The 14,797-nt window shown below is 49.8% G+C and overlaps 6 protein-coding genes across 8 annotated transcripts in view; 3 read left to right on the top strand and 3 right to left on the bottom strand.

The window, feature by feature from the left end:
- Positions 1-337, top strand: part of FVEG_15179 (hypothetical protein) — a gene marked incomplete at both ends in the record, with an annotated part of 2,492 nt that extends 2,155 nt beyond the window's left edge. Inside the window, one exon of the mRNA XM_018904298.1 lies at positions 81-337. Coding sequence (XP_018747007.1) covers positions 81-337 — 257 coding nt within the window. The remainder of the gene's footprint in view (positions 1-80) is intronic.
- A 557-nt stretch (positions 338-894) lies between these two features.
- FVEG_03080 (hypothetical protein) lies at positions 895-1,506 on the bottom strand (the record flags this gene model as incomplete). Its single annotated transcript, XM_018890658.1, has 1 exon — positions 895-1,506. The coding sequence occupies exon 1, from the start codon at positions 1,078-1,080 to the stop codon at positions 895-897; it is 186 nt and encodes a 61-aa protein (XP_018747008.1). The 5' UTR covers positions 1,081-1,506.
- A 6-nt stretch (positions 1,507-1,512) lies between these two features.
- On the bottom strand, positions 1,513-2,750 carry FVEG_03081 (hypothetical protein). The gene is made up of 2 exons (XM_018890659.1): positions 2,254-2,750; positions 1,513-2,198 (listed from the first exon to the last, which is right to left on the bottom strand). The coding sequence occupies exons 1-2, from the start codon at positions 2,553-2,555 to the stop codon at positions 1,799-1,801; spliced, it is 702 nt and encodes a 233-aa protein (XP_018747009.1). The 5' UTR covers positions 2,556-2,750; the 3' UTR covers positions 1,513-1,798.
- Positions 2,751-6,498: 3,748 nt separating this feature from the next.
- On the bottom strand, positions 6,499-9,892 carry FVEG_03082 (hypothetical protein). 2 transcript variants are annotated; one of them, XM_018890660.1, is made up of 4 exons: positions 9,062-9,892; positions 7,940-8,993; positions 7,381-7,888; positions 6,499-7,328 (listed from the first exon to the last, which is right to left on the bottom strand). In XM_018890660.1, exons 1-4 carry the CDS (start codon positions 9,314-9,316, stop codon positions 7,268-7,270), a joined length of 1,878 nt encoding a protein of 625 aa, XP_018747010.1. In that variant the 5' UTR covers positions 9,317-9,892; the 3' UTR covers positions 6,499-7,267. The 2 variants fall into 2 exon arrangements, with proteins under 2 accessions (XP_018747010.1, XP_018747011.1); XM_018890661.1 differs by having other exon boundaries at positions 7,940-9,892.
- A 37-nt stretch (positions 9,893-9,929) lies between these two features.
- On the top strand, positions 9,930-11,349 carry FVEG_03083 (D-tyrosyl-tRNA(Tyr) deacylase). Of its 2 annotated transcripts, XM_018890662.1 has the most exons (6): positions 9,930-9,971; positions 10,025-10,333; positions 10,443-10,621; positions 10,699-10,741; positions 10,805-10,998; positions 11,075-11,349. In XM_018890662.1, the coding sequence occupies exons 2-6, from the start codon at positions 10,327-10,329 to the stop codon at positions 11,111-11,113; spliced, it is 462 nt and encodes a 153-aa protein (XP_018747012.1). In that variant the 5' UTR covers positions 9,930-9,971; positions 10,025-10,326; the 3' UTR covers positions 11,114-11,349. The 2 variants fall into 2 exon arrangements, with proteins under 2 accessions (XP_018747012.1, XP_018747013.1); XM_018890663.1 differs by lacking the exons at positions 9,930-9,971; positions 10,025-10,333 and having other exon boundaries at positions 10,380-10,621.
- A 1,365-nt stretch (positions 11,350-12,714) lies between these two features.
- FVEG_03084 (peptidyl-prolyl cis-trans isomerase D) lies at positions 12,715-14,568 on the top strand. Its single transcript, XM_018890664.1, has 2 exons — positions 12,715-13,414; positions 13,478-14,568. Exons 1-2 carry the CDS (start codon positions 13,057-13,059, stop codon positions 14,236-14,238), a joined length of 1,119 nt encoding a protein of 372 aa, XP_018747014.1. The 5' UTR covers positions 12,715-13,056; the 3' UTR covers positions 14,239-14,568.
- Positions 14,569-14,797: the final 229 nt, after the last annotated feature.

Genomic DNA, 14,797 nt, shown 5'->3' with positions numbered 1-14,797 from the left:
CTTATTTTGCAGACGACCAAATTCAAGATAACTGTGTGCATTTTTGGCTGCGCCGTCATCGTAGACCGCCGCAAGGGTAGATATCGCGGACGCGACCGACTCTATCATTGCTCAACCCTCCTCGCCTCAACCGCTGCATGCCGAGTTCAAGTTCCATCAACCGCAGCTCTTTGTTGGTCGATTAGCTAGTGACGTCCCTTCCACCAAATCGCCAGTTTACTTGGATGCGCCACGGAGCAAGGGAAGACGGCAACGATCTAGAAGGCGCAGGGATAAGGGGCGGCCTGATTTCCGCACCATGCCAAACTACAATGACGACCCAATCGAGGAGGATTAACTTTAGGGATTCGGAGATAGGATAATTAACGGAAAGTTAGCTGGAACCCTCAAATCAGCCACTTTCTCCAAAATCAGATCTATGTTTTTCGAAAGATGTATGTAAACAAACCAAATCGACAAGACTCGCCCACTTCCCCCAATGATACTTCTTCCTGCGTTTTAAGCTGATTTGAAACCTTGTTCATCGGACCGGGTAAAACAGTTGCAACCTTGAAGACTCAGGGCATTCTAGCGCATCAATACCAAGTGAGTCAGAGGACATCCAAGGACTCCAGACGAGAAAAGCCGCAAACTACGTATGTGGTCACGAGTTGGAAATATAGTGCGCCATATGGCGCAATGTTACCTGGGGAAGACATCCGGCTGTTGTGGAAGCCATCCACTACATTTGAGCTATAGCGGGGAACACGGTACAACATCCAGGTACCTTGGACAGGGGCCCTTTAGGATGGATCAGCCTTCAGATTGCAACTCGTCTCTCGTCACACATGCTCAAGCCAGGGGGTTACCACATTAGATGTGTGTCACATTGAAGGGTAAAGAGATAACAACCATTCAAACATTTCCGAGGTAGGACACTGTAGGTATCATGGGACCATATGTACATGTAAGATACAACAAGGGTGTATACAGAAAAAGAGATCCTCTAAATGCGCCAGAAACCAAGACTGTACAGAACGAACAAAACTCCCACCGTCTATGTAAATAACACCAGCCTCTAATAAATAGGATCGACCTCATATATCATCATAAACGTCACTGCGTGATCATCCGCCCAATAACCAAGACGTCTTATCTCGGTGCCTTGAGTTGGTCCTGGATCCCAGTAAGACCCCAGAAACCTTAGCCAAGAAAGGAAACTCGAAAGAAGGAATGGAAGCATGACAGAAGCATCGTGCATGACACCCACAGCCACGCTGAAATAATCCCCGCAAACAGCCCCGCTTCTAGAACAATTCTCTCAAGTCAGCCTCAGCGTGATGCAACCCCCCAGTGGGGATAAGATCTGCGGCGCAAAGGCGTTTTTTCTGATCTTGAGGACGTCTTAGACAGTGTGAGTGTGGATGGCAGGAATGAGGAAGGGAAAAGGCCAAGGCTGAGAAAGCCTGGCATCAAGGACTGTTGCAGAAAATGGTTTCCTCCCTGCATGTCTTTGAAAAAAAAAAAAAAGATGCCTTGCGTAGGTTGATTTGCTGTCCTTGATGTAACAATATGTATACAAGAGCAGCTGGCTGCTCAACTGGGCCGATGGCGAGATGGTGCCGAGTGTCGGTGAGCTGGTCAAAGCAATAATGCACAGCTGGCGATCAGTAATATGCCAATGGTTTGTCTGTGTGAGCTTGGCCATAGAAGAAGCCCCGAGTAAAACAGAAGTGTAGTTTCAAGCCATCGGGTGCGATACTTGGTGCGTCGTGGTAGGCTGATTGTATGGGCAAGGCTGTATCTCTGCTCACACACCTCAAGATCGACTGCGGCGCTTCTCTTTGCGCTTAGACTCGCACGATGTCTTACACCCGGGGCATTCGTACCCGTGCTTTGAGATGTTGACTCTGACAAGGCATCGGGGGCAGCGCCACCAAGTAGAAGGAGTGTAGCGACCTTCGAGCCACTCTTCGTTGACAGTGGCGCCTCGCTTCATGATGTCTTCACAGTGGTACTCGCGGAGATGGTCTCGGAAGTGGTCGCGGCGGTGGAAGGGCTCACGAAAGCGAGTGCATCGAGGGTAGTCACATAGATAGACATCCTTGCTCGATTCGGGAGCATGCGTGTTCTTGTAGTGACGAATGAGGTCGGCAGTACGCTTGAAAGGGCGAGCAGTACAACCAGGGTGAAGGCAAGATACTGGCCAGTCATTTCCACTTGAGAAACACAAGAGTTAGCAATGCACTATCTTACAATAGGAACTGGACTTACGATTCGCCCCGTGGCACAGAAGATTCTCCAGCCCTTGTCTGACCAGAGGTGTAGTGCTGTTGATAGCTATGGCTTTGCTGATAAACAGCATCGTCCATAGTTGGTGAGCCATGCAGAGTGTAGTAGCTATCTGTAGGTGACTCGGGGCCCCTGGTCGAAGCCTGGGAGTTACTGCCAGAACTACCATATCTGACCAAAGGCTGTGACTGATAATAGTCGAAGGAGTATCCAGTTGGTGACGAGGCCTGGTCATGTGGTGACGAGGCATCATACCAGCCGTTGTTCCAGTAGTTGGATCCCATTGTGTATAATGAAGACTTGTCTCGTTGGTAGTGGAAACTTGAGCAAAGAAGCTGATATAGTGTAAGTCGATCAGGGAGAAGGTAGCAAGCACGGGTGTTTAAGAGGACGAGCCGAGGGCTTGTAAATAAGGTTAGAGAGGGAAGTAGATGATGTAAAGATAGAACAAGTGTAGGCCGCAACCAAAGTAATATCTTGATGGCGGTCCTGGAAGGGAAGAGAAGAAGTTTGGTGCATGAGACTTGATGTAATGAAAATGGTTTAACAATCGAAGCAATGGAAGGGACCAGAGAGGTGGTTATATGCTTGAGAAAGTAAAGAGTGAAGGGGGGAGACAACTAGTGCAGTCCGGGATGATATTGGCCAAGGTGAGGCTCAAATCGCACATTGATTAGTGAGGCGAAGGTAGGAGTCATCTGTGTAATACACAAAGCTAAAGGGCAATATGGACTTGAAACTGTAAGAGACGCCGATTTCCAGAAACAGCCGCGGTCGGAATTGGAAGAGAGTGCCAGCTTGTACTGCTAGAGCTCCAGAGTAGTGTTCAAGGATCAATGGCATGGCCAGGGTAGCTGTCGGGGAACACAGCAGACTCCACCCGGGCCAACCTTCGAACAGATAGAAACATAGTTAGGTAACTTGATAGAAGGACAGCCATGATAACCAGTTCTAAGACCGATGACTGGAGAAAGGTAGGGGTGGCAGTACACAGGGCAGGCATGGGTCTCAGGCGAAGCAGCATCTGGCGCAAGCTGGCTCGTGATGCGTGAATCGACACTTGTCGTTTGGGTGGGAGACTAGGGTAAAGTCAAGCTGTATGCAGATAACAACAACAAGCATGGAGAAGCGAGTCAAGACTGGAGACACCCTATCAAGTGTGGTGTGCTCCTGGCCGGTGTCCCAAGGGGGAAAGGGGACTTAGATGGCGATGCAACAGTAGCAAATGTAGGGAGCTAAGATAGCTCACTCTGAGGTCAGCTAGAGGTCCCTCAGGAACAGCAATAGTTGGCTTGCATAAAAAGCTACGAGGTGGTGGTGCCCTATAGAACACCGGCTCAACCGGAATCTGCGAATGTCGCAGTAGCATGGAGGTACAAGCCCGGGACAAATCCAATGGAAGGTGTGTAATGTGTGCATTTGTCGGTCCAGGATATGTATCCATAAGCCGTGGAACGAAGCTTTCAGTCTGCAAGCTTCAGATTGGAAACTAACCAGAAAGCCAGCCTTGACTACTTCTGTGAAACTAGGAAACTGGCCGAGTGCCTGTTTCGGTAAGAGAGAGAACGATGAGTCTACGTGGTTGCGCCCAGCAATTGTCAGCTAAAAGTGCTCAAGGGAGCAAGAAAACTTCAGACGCGTAGCCAGGGCGCAAAAATAAACCAGTCTAAAGGCTTGCTCAGAAATACTAAGCTTGTCGAAGTCTTTTCAGCGCTTAGAAAAGGGGACCTAGGTTTTCTTGCCTCCCTTGGGTGACCGCACTTGGTTCTGGGTGGGCAAGTTCTAACAGGGCGTGGCGATGCTCTGGGGCTGAAGATCATGGAACAAATGATTCTGGCACGGGCTGGCGGCAGTGGGTGCGGGAATGATTTGACATGATGCGCATCCTTAACAACGAGCTGTGCTTGACGACAGATAACCGAGAAACCGCACAAAGACAGGACTAGGATAGGGGCTGTGCCAGGCCAGCTCAGCAGATTTCGGTCACTACCAGAGGAAAAGTTGGCTTGGCCAGTGCGCTTTTGCGTGCATGTGCCGCTGGAAGCTCACTTCAAGGGTCGTCGACAACAGCGGAACGGGACAAATTTGGTGCTCGGTAACGGGAGGATTGAGTGAGGTATTCGATCGACGCGGTAAGGAATTCGTCCATACCGTTTCATCGGTAATCGGTCAATGATATTGGGTTGAAAGTTGGATGGAACAAAGGTCTTCAGGACTCTTGACGAGGCAGAATCCAATGCAATATGCGATGGGCTTTCACCACCCAAGGTAAAGGGAGATACCTAGGTACCACCTTACACCAGAAAGCCACTGTAGACCTGGAGTGGAGGTAGAATTCCATCCCAGTGGAGGGCAGCGGGCAGTACCTGCCTCCAGCTGTCACATCCATCGCTCGCACTCCTTACCCCTCCTGCTCCTGCCTTGTCGATGGCCCCTGCTACGGTAGTGGAAACCCCCAGCCCAGTGGAGGGTTGCTTGCTCCTTCTAAACGTCGGCCTTGTATTGGTCAAAGTGCCATCTGCCATCCTGACTTTGCCTTTCTTATCCATATGTACCTAAAATCATCAAACATGCACTTTTATGCGGTGGCCTAAATCTAATGCTTCGCATTAGCACCAAGACAACCGCTGGGTATGGGTAATAGCCTGTCGATCTCGGCGGCGCAAGCATCAAACAACTTCTCGATGCTCACGAGCACAAGCACAAGCACGAGCACGAGCCTCAACGTTATGGAGAAGTCAACAGTTGCACCAATAACGCAGCGACCCCTTTGCCATGTGTCGATCAATTAACTCAATCAACAACGATATTTTGCTGCCTAGGCTCGGACCAGCTAAGGCATTCTGATTTTTGATCATGGCACCTGTGAGCCAGTCCCAGTGCTCAATTGGCAACATGGGGCAAACTGCCAACAACAGTAACCTTCGAGGTCTCCAGCAGAACAGAGCACAGACAAAAATAAACCCAGCATCGCCGTTCTAGCATTTGCCACACATCTTTCTGAACTCACTTATCTGCTTGCGATACAAGGTTGGTGGTGGTCTGGGTTGTGTAATTCGCTGCGTCTACCAGAGTCTGGCGTATCATGGCCAATCTGACATGTCTTAACAATTGACAAGGCGGTTCGATAGAACACCCAAAGTGATCAGCACAAACAGCAAGCGCCTGAACGAAAACCACCCTGGACGCCCTAAAAGGCCTTGTCTCTCCTGAAGTCCTACCGGATCCCTACCCGGAATCTGCAAGACAACGCTGGGGAAATCCCCGAGATACAAGTGTTAAACTTACGAATGTATCGTACCTGGCGAGTCAACATACCGAATAGTGTAGTTGAGCCCTCATGGAAAAGCTCAAGGAGTCTTAATAGTGAGGCTGACTGGAGTAGCAAGTGTCAAATGCAAGAGGAGCAGTTGAAAATGATTCGCCCGCTATGAGATCATGATCGTTTTTGAAAAGGTCACTAGACTCACTAGGACCCTTTCCCTATCCGTGACAAGCTCGCCGGGAAGCCAATCCATGCCACCCGAGCCACGGAATTGACACTCGCTTGCCAGGGATCTCGTATCCGAAGCTTTGCGAAGTACTGTAAGTTGACAAGCATGGAAGCATTCTAGAAACCTTCCTGTTGTATCCTACATTGGTTTCGTTTCAAATCCCAGTCGACTTGTACGGTGACGCCGACGCAGTTGGGGGCCACAATCTTGTTACCCAAATGGCCACCCTTAACTTTGAGTCTTTGACGATATAGCAACAAGCGCAGAGCTGTGCCGCAAGCTTGTCATTCGAAAGAGGGTATACCTCACCGACAAGAGGGCTGAATGGCGGACGCTGCTGAAAATCGCTTCGGCAGAGTCTGATAGGCATAATGACGATGGTACAGAAAAGGCGCCCGCGTCACAGGCGACAAGGCAATCATTCCGCCAGCCCTGAACAACTGACGACGCAATTTAGGCAACCTTGTCGTTGAGGAAGTGTGTCATCAATGATCAAGTCATACACATGTCAGCTCAGGTTTGACAATCCAAAGGAATTGCTAAGAGGAGAAACGAAACTGCAACTGTGTCGCCTGGGGCGGCAAGGGTCCTCATCTTGTGCTTGTCCACTCGAGTATTTTCCCATATCCGAAAGCCACGTTGTCTGCGATGACTTGAAATGTGCTACAGGTGTAGCATCACCTCGATGGCGGTTATGCGACCAGCCCACGCCGGTTGTGTATAAATCGTTGAGACAACAAGAAGAGGAAACTTGATGAACCCAAAGAGTGTCTCACCGTCTTCCTATGGAGACCGGGTCTATCTACATTCAAGTAGTCGCGAAATCCAATACTCTTAACTCATTCCTCGGCTTTTGGGCAGCAATGTAGTAGCCCTCAGATATTGGGTTGTTCACCCAACTTGACCTCAAATTTCACTAGTCTGAACGCTTCACCTTTGCTACAGCTCAGGACGTGCCACGTCGATGCAGGCACCGTGCGGTCAGTCACGGAGGAATGGAACACCTCACATCACTGTACGTCACTAAGAGAGCCTTGCCCTAACGTCTACCGAGTCCGAGGCTGCGCTGGCTGAAAGAGAGGCTGTCGAGCTGCAGAGGGTCTAGACCATCCAAGGAACCAGTTCCTCTCGGGAAGACATTGATCACGGATATAACGAGGCAAACGAGCCACACACATTTGACCATACACCTCGGCAGAATAGTAGTTCAGGGCGACAGCCCTGCACTCGAAAGGTTCGTATTCATATCTCAAACAATGAGGTTGATAACGCCCCGCATAGCATGTTGCATATTTACCTGCGCCAGAAAGCACATCAAAAGCTGACGATGAAAGCAAGATGAGGTTGCCGCCTAAGTCCTTTCTTACTCTCTCTGTGCTCTTAATACGCCCTCTCCAGGAGTTCACAAAACCAAGGTGCGTCCAACCAAAACCGATAGCTCCGTCCCATATTTCTCATACACGGCCAATGGACTTAAATCTCCATTGAAGAAGCACCCTCGATTAGACCTCATCTTCAAGGAACTTGTAGACAAACTTGAAGTCAGCCTTGCGTCGATTCATCCTGCGCATTTATGTCAGCACGCCTCCATTTGGCATTTCGCCAGTTCACTTACCATGTGCTCTCATAGTCGAAAAATCGATATGTGCCTTGCTCAAAGTCTTCGGTGATGTTCTTAGGCTCCTCATGTCTTTGAAACCAAGTCTGATACTGCTTATGGAATCGCCAACTTTGATCTTTCAGAGCCTTAGCTGCCATGTACTGTTGGGCAGTACCCTGCTTATAGTAGAATACATAAAACAGAGTATCAGGGTCCATACGGGAGTACAACCGCGGGTCATCGAAGATAGCAAGTGGCTCGCGGGGAAATCCTGACCCTGTTGGGGGTACCGGTTGGTCGGGTCGGTATGATCGTGGAACATCGGCATCCACAATATCGGGGCAGCTGGCCTGGCTGGCAGTCATCATGCGCAGAGCTGATGGCGCAGATGGGGGATACGGCCGCTTTCTCGACGTCTCATATGTGTCAACGAGATCTTGTAACGATGCTGGTAAGTGGTAGATGCATTCTTCCTCTTCCTCGGTCTGCTTGACACCATTGGCTGTACCATTTGTCCTTGGAGCTACATCAAGGTCAGTTATTCGAGCCATACCAAACTGTCTCACACACGTACCCTTTGAAGATGGAGCGGCCTCGGGGGCTGCTGCTTGTTTGCCAGCAGCCTTTGATCGCTTGGACTGTTTCGTGGTGACAGGTACAGGGGCTGGCGCAGATACAGGTTCTGGCTCGGCAGGAGCAGGAGCTGGCGTGGGCTGCTTTGACTCTGGTTGTTGAGACGCGGGCTGGGCAGAGGATGTAGCAGGAGAGTTGGTCGCGCTGCTTCGGGCTTGCGGCAATGGGGATATGCTTGATGATGCGGCACCAGGGGGCGGAGGCAGCGGAGAGATACCAACGTTGTTCTTATCGCTCGCGGCGGCGGCAGCGGCAGCTGAAGCGTACTTGAGTCCTTCTCCGGCGGGCCTTGTAGGTACTGATGCTGGCTTCATAGCCGGCGTACCGGAATTGCTATTGCTGATAGTCGGTAACGGAGCATGGAGCGTCGCGAGTGCAGGTAAAGGGGACTTTGTCTGAGAAGATGTCCTCCGTACTGGGTCAGCCTCCTTCTGCGCCTTTCTCGTCAGTGTCTTTGGCAAGTCATTGTCGGTCGTAAGGTCCTCTTGCACAGATTGCGCATCCAGAGAAGAGTTCTTCTCGTTGTCCGCGGCCATGCCATAGGTACCTTCCTCGTCCTCGAGGTCGAGCTCCTCATACATCTCCTCATCCTCCATAAAGTCTTCGTTCATGCCATCCGACACATAATATCGAATGCTCTCTTCTAGGTCGGTCACTTGCTCGGGTTCAACTCCGCCGTTCTCCAAGGATCTCCTGATAAGTTCCAGCTTCCCCTGGTGCCACTTATGTCGTTCGATAATGCGTTCGATTTCGGCGATGCGTTCGGCCTTGGTGTTGTTGTTTTTGCCCTTCTTCATGGTCGCTTGTATCGACTCGCCCTCTGCCTCGAGTGTCTCGATTTGCTGTTCCAGCTCGTCGACCATGCCACTTAAGAATTCGCTGGCCTCAACCTTTGCCTGCTCCTTGGGATCGAGCTTGGCGGCAGCTGATAGACCTTCTTTGGAGTATGCTTTCGTCTTCATGGCCTTCTCCACGGCCTTGAACTTTTCCATTTGCTAAAAACCGGATACAACCGTCAATAAAAATACTGGATGGCATTCCGTTGTCAGTGGCGGGGACCAACCGTCTCGATCAGCTTGCGATGCTCCAGCAAGGGAGCCTTGTCCTTGATGTCGTTGCTGGCGGCCCATGTTTTGATTTGATCCCTCAGTCGCTGGAGCTTCTTGATCTCGCGTTTCAGGTTATCTTCTAGCTTGTCCTTCTGGGCAGGATTACTCGATTGTTCGATCTTTTCGTAAATAGCTTCGAATTCAGCCACACCCTCGGAGACCTTTTTGAAGCACTTGTCGACCTCTTGGGCCAGTTTCCTCGCCGCCATTATGAGTAAAAAAATGCGGCCACTCGGGCGCAGCGTCTAGTCGCTCGTATAGATCTTGTCGCCCGACTGTTGTCGATTCGGGTTGTTGTGCGTCTCTGCCAGCACCGTTCGGGAAGATGTGGCAGCGCAGGGAAGGGTTATTATGATATAACGGCGCGTCGCGGGGGGCGATCCAATAGTCGTCGTTAATGATAATAGGGTGATAATACAGTGTCCGTCGTCCTGAGCATCAATGCCGGGAGCCGATGGTAGATGAGATGTGGTTGTTGGAGAGAGTGAGGCTGGCCAGGACTGATTTGGTGGTTAGTTAAGGTTAGTTCAAGGTGGGAGGTGCAGCCATCCAATGAGGCTAAAGAACCGCGATGTCGTGATTGGCTGAGGGGCCGCGATTCACTGGGGCGAGGCGCGGTTAGCTGCTGAAACGTGTTGCAGTGGAAATTGAGGGTTGAACAAGCATTTACAGGCCTGAAAAGGCTGTAATAGTGGAATATGGTTAGTCAATCTGTAAGCATGACATGTGTGTGTAATATTGAATTGGCAAGCCAAACAGTGGGTGTAAACACTGGCCAATATTGCAATATGCACTCAATGACGTGGTTTTTTCGCTAAGCGTCTACCTTAGTACTACTGAGATACCTTGCTGGCAATTACCTAAGTGCCCTCCACTGCCTGCCTCAGTGCTTTGCGTAAGCTAACTAGAGCTGCCAGTTTGAAACTCAATCGCCAACTGATGTCTCCTATCAGATTATGAATATTGAAAACTATGGCGAAAATTCTAAACTTGGTGGCTAATATAAACCTATTGGCTTGAGATAATTCATGTTTTATCATCAAAATTAATCTTGATTGTTCTTTCTATGCTGTGATACACGGTAAATCGGGACCGATGCCGATCCGACTACGGAGTAACATCTAGATACAAAGAGCTTGACTCAAGCCAGTCAAAACAGTCTGATATCTTACTCACTTTGCATCTCTCAGTCACCAAAAGAAACTCACACATCACGAGTATGAAGGGTACGTGCAGTACAGTGTAATCATCGAGATACATACACACACACACACACACACACACACACACACACAAAAGGCAAATGAAACATAAGCTCACCAACAACTCAAATAGTCATATTGCAGCGTGTCCTGTCGGCGTCCGTCACCGTCGACAAGGAGATGATCTCTTCCATCGGCAAGGGAGTCCTGGCCTTTGCAGCCGTGGCCCCCGGGGACACGGAGAAAGAGGCTGACCTGATGGCTGCCAAGGTGCTCAGGATGAAGCTGTGGGATGACGAAGAGGGCGGCAAGGTAAGGGAGATCAAAACAAGCTGACCGGACCGTTAATTTCGGTTTGTGGTTTCAAATCTGACGGGCTTTTGTCAAAGTGGAAGAAGAGTGTCGGCGATATTGGCGGCGAGGTTCTCTGCGGTGAGTCTTCTTCGCCTCCCCGGTCGTGTGAGGGTAGCAGCAGTGGCTGAGACCTTGATACAGTGTCGCAGTTTACGCTGCTGGCTAGCACAAAGAAGGGAGCCAAGCCTGACTTTCACGGTGCTGCCAACCCGGAGGAGGCACGTCGGCTATACCACTACTTTGTGCAGAAGGTCAGGGCGGGTTACATGGAGGAGAGAGTCAAGGATGGGCAGTTCCAGGCCATGATGGAGGTTGCTCTCGTCAACGACGGGCCGGTAAGTTTTGTGAAAGATAGCCTTCTTTTCCTTGCATTGGGGGGCGTCTGTGCTAACCGTGGGGGATACATCATAGGTTACTCTGGAGTTGAAGAACGGCGCCAAGACGGAGTGAGTGGCTGCTATAGAAATGTGAAATATAGGGGGATAGGCTATTGAAGATACCTTAGACGAGACTGGACGGGTAGACAAAACAGAAAGCGAAGGGATTACATCAGTTGCATTGACGGATCTGCTAGTCTATAGGTTCGGTAATAGAGACATGTTTTGGAATCAGCCCTGGCGTCTATAACCATCATGATATGATTCTTGAAGAGTTCAGTTCAGCTTGCCTGGGCTGGCCTCAGGGGGCAAGAAAACACCAAAGCTTAATATAAGATGTCAAAATAAACTTGGTAAAGAGTCCCCTAAGCTTAGGCTAAATTTACCTAGATACTTTTATCACTTTAGGTCAAGGTCTTGAGTTTTCTTTCCTCCCCTAGGCTGGCACATCTTGAATATGTGTGTTACAGCATGCAACCTGATAGGGTCAATTGTCGACGGGACTGTATCCGAAAGTACAAATATCTTGCAGCAAACAACAGCCAACACAGCCACTTTTCATGTATTGTCAGTCTCTAATTGGATGCGTTAGCGGAAGGGCTGCATCATGTGCTGTGCAACCGAGAGTGGCTGAAGTTCCGTGTTTGTGGTTCTGAAAAGAAGCAATTCAGAGATGGTCAAAGCGACAAAAGTGTCTCTCAGCTCTCCTCTGTAGCAGACGGGACGGATCCAATATAGACAGGCCAGGGTTTGGAACGGGGGAGTTTGGTCCGGGCGATTAAATCGGATTGGCCGTTTATTTCTTGCATCGGGATATCCCCAGTAGACGCTACAATGGATGTTGTGCGTTGGTTGGTGGAGGCGGGCAATAGTTGAGTGGGATATAGGCGAGAAAAGGCGAGATTTGATCAGTAACAAGCAAGACCTGTAAGTAAGCAGTTCTATATTTTGTGTAACCGTATTTCGTCACTCATGATGATTCACTCTCGTTTCGATATTGGGCCTTGTTGACTCGGATTACAATGCAATCAATGCCCTGAAAGCGTTATTGCAAGGAGGCTTAAGCCTCTTTGACCCTTGTTCTCTCTCATAAAATATCCCCCTCTCCCGCCTTGATGAGACCATTAAGAGGGAGTTTTCTCTTTTCTCGCTTTTTAATGAGTGGAATTGGATTGCAAGAGAGAGAGAGAGAGACAGCTTGGTCGAGGTCATGCAGTTATCGTTACACAGATTGTTATGTGTCCTCTTCAATTGCAACACATTTCCAATGGCTGCATGACAGGTCATGTAATGTATCTGACCATGAACTGCAGGGCGAGGTTGAGCTTCACTACAGAAAGAAGAGTCTGTTTGGGCTTCAAAGTTCCCGGCTGAACCTGTCTCGTTTTAGTTGATGATATTTGTTGTTTTTATTAGTCTCGTTTGCTCGTCACCGGTGTAGGAAAAAGAAAAGACACCCGCATACGCAAATTGTCTTCTTGGTTATGATATTCACATCCCGTCTGTCCATCCATGCTTGGCTTAGTGCGAGGGATATCGGAGTTGGGCCTTGTCCTTGTTTGCGAGTGATTGTGATTGTGATTCATGAGACATGATCTGATGGAGTCGATTGCATGAACAATAGCCTATCTACAGGTCTTGCAGATATATATGTTTCGTGATGTTCCCGGCAATAAAGAGTTGAATTGCCCACAGCTGTCAAGTCAATTAATCACTGGACTACGGATATATACCTTACCCACTTATAAGCGGCACGATCACTTGCATCGCGACTTTTCCTCAATTGGCAGGGTAGCTCCCCTCTTCTGTCACCTTCTGTGTGCTTCTGCTCTCAACACCCAAATACTAAGATTAAACAAAACCCCCACGCTGTGATCCCCTCGTCTTACTCTTCAATCCTCTCAACCTCAATCTCAATCTCAAGCATCTCTTCTCTCTTCCCCGGCGCCTTGATTTAATTTATTTCTCTTTCCTTTCTCTCTATTCACCCAATTCCTCCTCACAAACCTATTCGCAATGGCTACCGAAGGCGACTCCCCCGCGCGACCCCGCGTCTTCTTCGATATCTCGCTCGGCGGCAAGCCCGTCGGCCGTATCACCATGGAACTCTATGCCGACCTTGTCCCCAAGACCGCTGAGAACTTCCGTGCTCTCTGCACCGGCGAGAAGGGCATCGGCAAGTCAGGAAAGCCCTTGCACTACAAGGGCTCCATCTTCCATCGCGTCATCAAGCAGTTCATGATCCAAGGTGGTGACTTTACTGCTGGCGATGGCACCGGCGGAGAGTCCATCTACGGCAACAAGTTCGACGATGAAGCTTTCCCCATGAAGCATGAGAAGCCTTTCCTGCTGTCCATGGCCAATGCTGGTCCCAGTAAGTTCCATGATGCCCCTCATTCTGGGCCATGACCATGACGCTGACGAATTACCCCGCCAGACACCAACGGCTCCCAGTTCTTCATAACCACCGTTCCTACCCCTCACCTCGACGGCAAGCACGTCGTCTTCGGCGAGGTACTTAACGGCAAGTCCGTCGTTCGACAGATCGAGAACCTTACTACCCAGTCCGGCGACCGTCCCGCAAAGGAGGCTCTCATTGCCGACTGCGGCGAGCTCAAGGGTGACGCCGCCGTCGCTGCCGACGTGAAGCAGCCCGACGCCCTTGGCGACCCATACGAGGACTTCCCCGAAGATTGCACAGACACTCTCGATGCCGTCGCCATCGTCAAGATCGCTACGGCCTGCAAGGAGTATGGCAACACTGCCTTCAAGTCAGGCAACTATTCTCTCGGCCTCGACAAGTACCAGAAGGGTCTGCGCTACCTTAACGAGGATCCTGATCTTGAGAACCAACCGCAGTCGATCAAGGATGACCTCAAGGCTCTGCGCTTCTCCCTCAACAACAACTCGGCGCTCCTGAACATCAAGCTAGAGGCTTGGGACGACGCTTCTCGCTCCGCTTCGGCTGCCCTGGACGTCGAAGGCGTTAAGGACGCCGACCGTGCAAAGGCTTTCTATCGCCGTGGCCTTGCCAACATCCGCCTCAAGGACGAGGAGGCTGCTCTGCGTGACTTGAGTGAGGCTAACACCCTTGCGCCCAACGATAGCGCCATCACCCGAGAGCTCAACGCCGTCCGAACCAAGGCTGCTGCTCGCGCTGCCAAGGAGAAGGCTGCCTACAAGAAGTTCTTCGCCTAAGCGGCTGCAGAGAAGGCATACCGCAAAATAGAGAGCGTCATTTTACTCATTGCGAGCGGGATAGAACGCCAGATGTATTTGAAAATTATAGCCATGTTTCATATGGAATGAGGGCGGAGGACATGATCAAACTTTCTGTAACATAACCCATGCGAGGAAAAAGCGGGTTACTTAGGAGTCGGCGCTGAATGAGAGATACCATCGAATTGCAAATATTGCAATACTCTATAACGAGATGACACATCATGCACATAGGCTTTGTGATTGACTTTGTACACTTGCCAGTTCCCATATTCATGCTTCGTAAGTCAGGCAAGGCGTCCACACATAGATCATATATGGTTTCAGTGAAGAGGGGATAATCGTAATTGTGATTTGAGTTTATGAGGGGAATTGAAATATCATTTGCCTTTTTTCTCCTCCATAGTTTATATATCTATCAGTCATGCCGAGCACGAAAGGCACCTTGGACTGAAGCCTTCTAACATTACAAAATAAACCCAAATAAAACAAGTAACCAAACAAATCCAGATCCATATAATACAACAAATATCGAAGC

Source organism: Fusarium verticillioides, chromosome 5, assembly GCF_000149555.1.
Source record: "Fusarium verticillioides 7600 chromosome 5, whole genome shotgun sequence".
Classification (NCBI taxonomy): Eukaryota; Fungi; Ascomycota; class Sordariomycetes; order Hypocreales; family Nectriaceae; genus Fusarium; species Fusarium verticillioides.
The sequence above is the reverse complement of the archived record's forward strand: the minus strand, read 5'-3'. Positions and strand labels throughout refer to the sequence as shown.

Bases quoted from the DNA above. Each gene is read 5' to 3' on its own strand.
- FVEG_03081 (XM_018890659.1), bottom strand. From the start codon at position 2,555: ATGGGATCCAACTACTGGAACAACGGCTGGTATGATGCCTCGTCACCA. The intron at 2,199-2,253 runs GTAAGTCCAGTT...GTGTTTCTCAAG, and splicing joins TCTGTGCCACGGGGCGAATC to TGGAAATGACTGGCCAGTAT.
- FVEG_03082 (XM_018890660.1), bottom strand. From the start codon at position 9,316: ATGGCGGCGAGGAAACTGGCCCAAGAGGTCGACAAGTGCTTCAAAAAG. The intron at 7,889-7,939 runs GTACGTGTGTGA...ACCTTGATGTAG, and splicing joins GGCCGCTCCATCTTCAAAGG to CTCCAAGGACAAATGGTACA. The intron at 7,329-7,380 runs GTAAGTGAACTG...ATAAATGCGCAG, and splicing joins TTCGACTATGAGAGCACATG to GATGAATCGACGCAAGGCTG.
- FVEG_03083 (XM_018890662.1), top strand. The intron at 10,622-10,698 runs GTAAGGGAGATC...CTTTTGTCAAAG, and splicing joins ATGACGAAGAGGGCGGCAAG to TGGAAGAAGAGTGTCGGCGA. The intron at 10,999-11,074 runs GTAAGTTTTGTG...GATACATCATAG, and splicing joins CTCTCGTCAACGACGGGCCG to GTTACTCTGGAGTTGAAGAA.
- FVEG_03084 (XM_018890664.1), top strand. From the start codon at position 13,057: ATGGCTACCGAAGGCGACTCCCCCGCGCGACCCCGCGTCTTCTTCGAT. The intron at 13,415-13,477 runs GTAAGTTCCATG...TTACCCCGCCAG, and splicing joins CATGGCCAATGCTGGTCCCA to ACACCAACGGCTCCCAGTTC.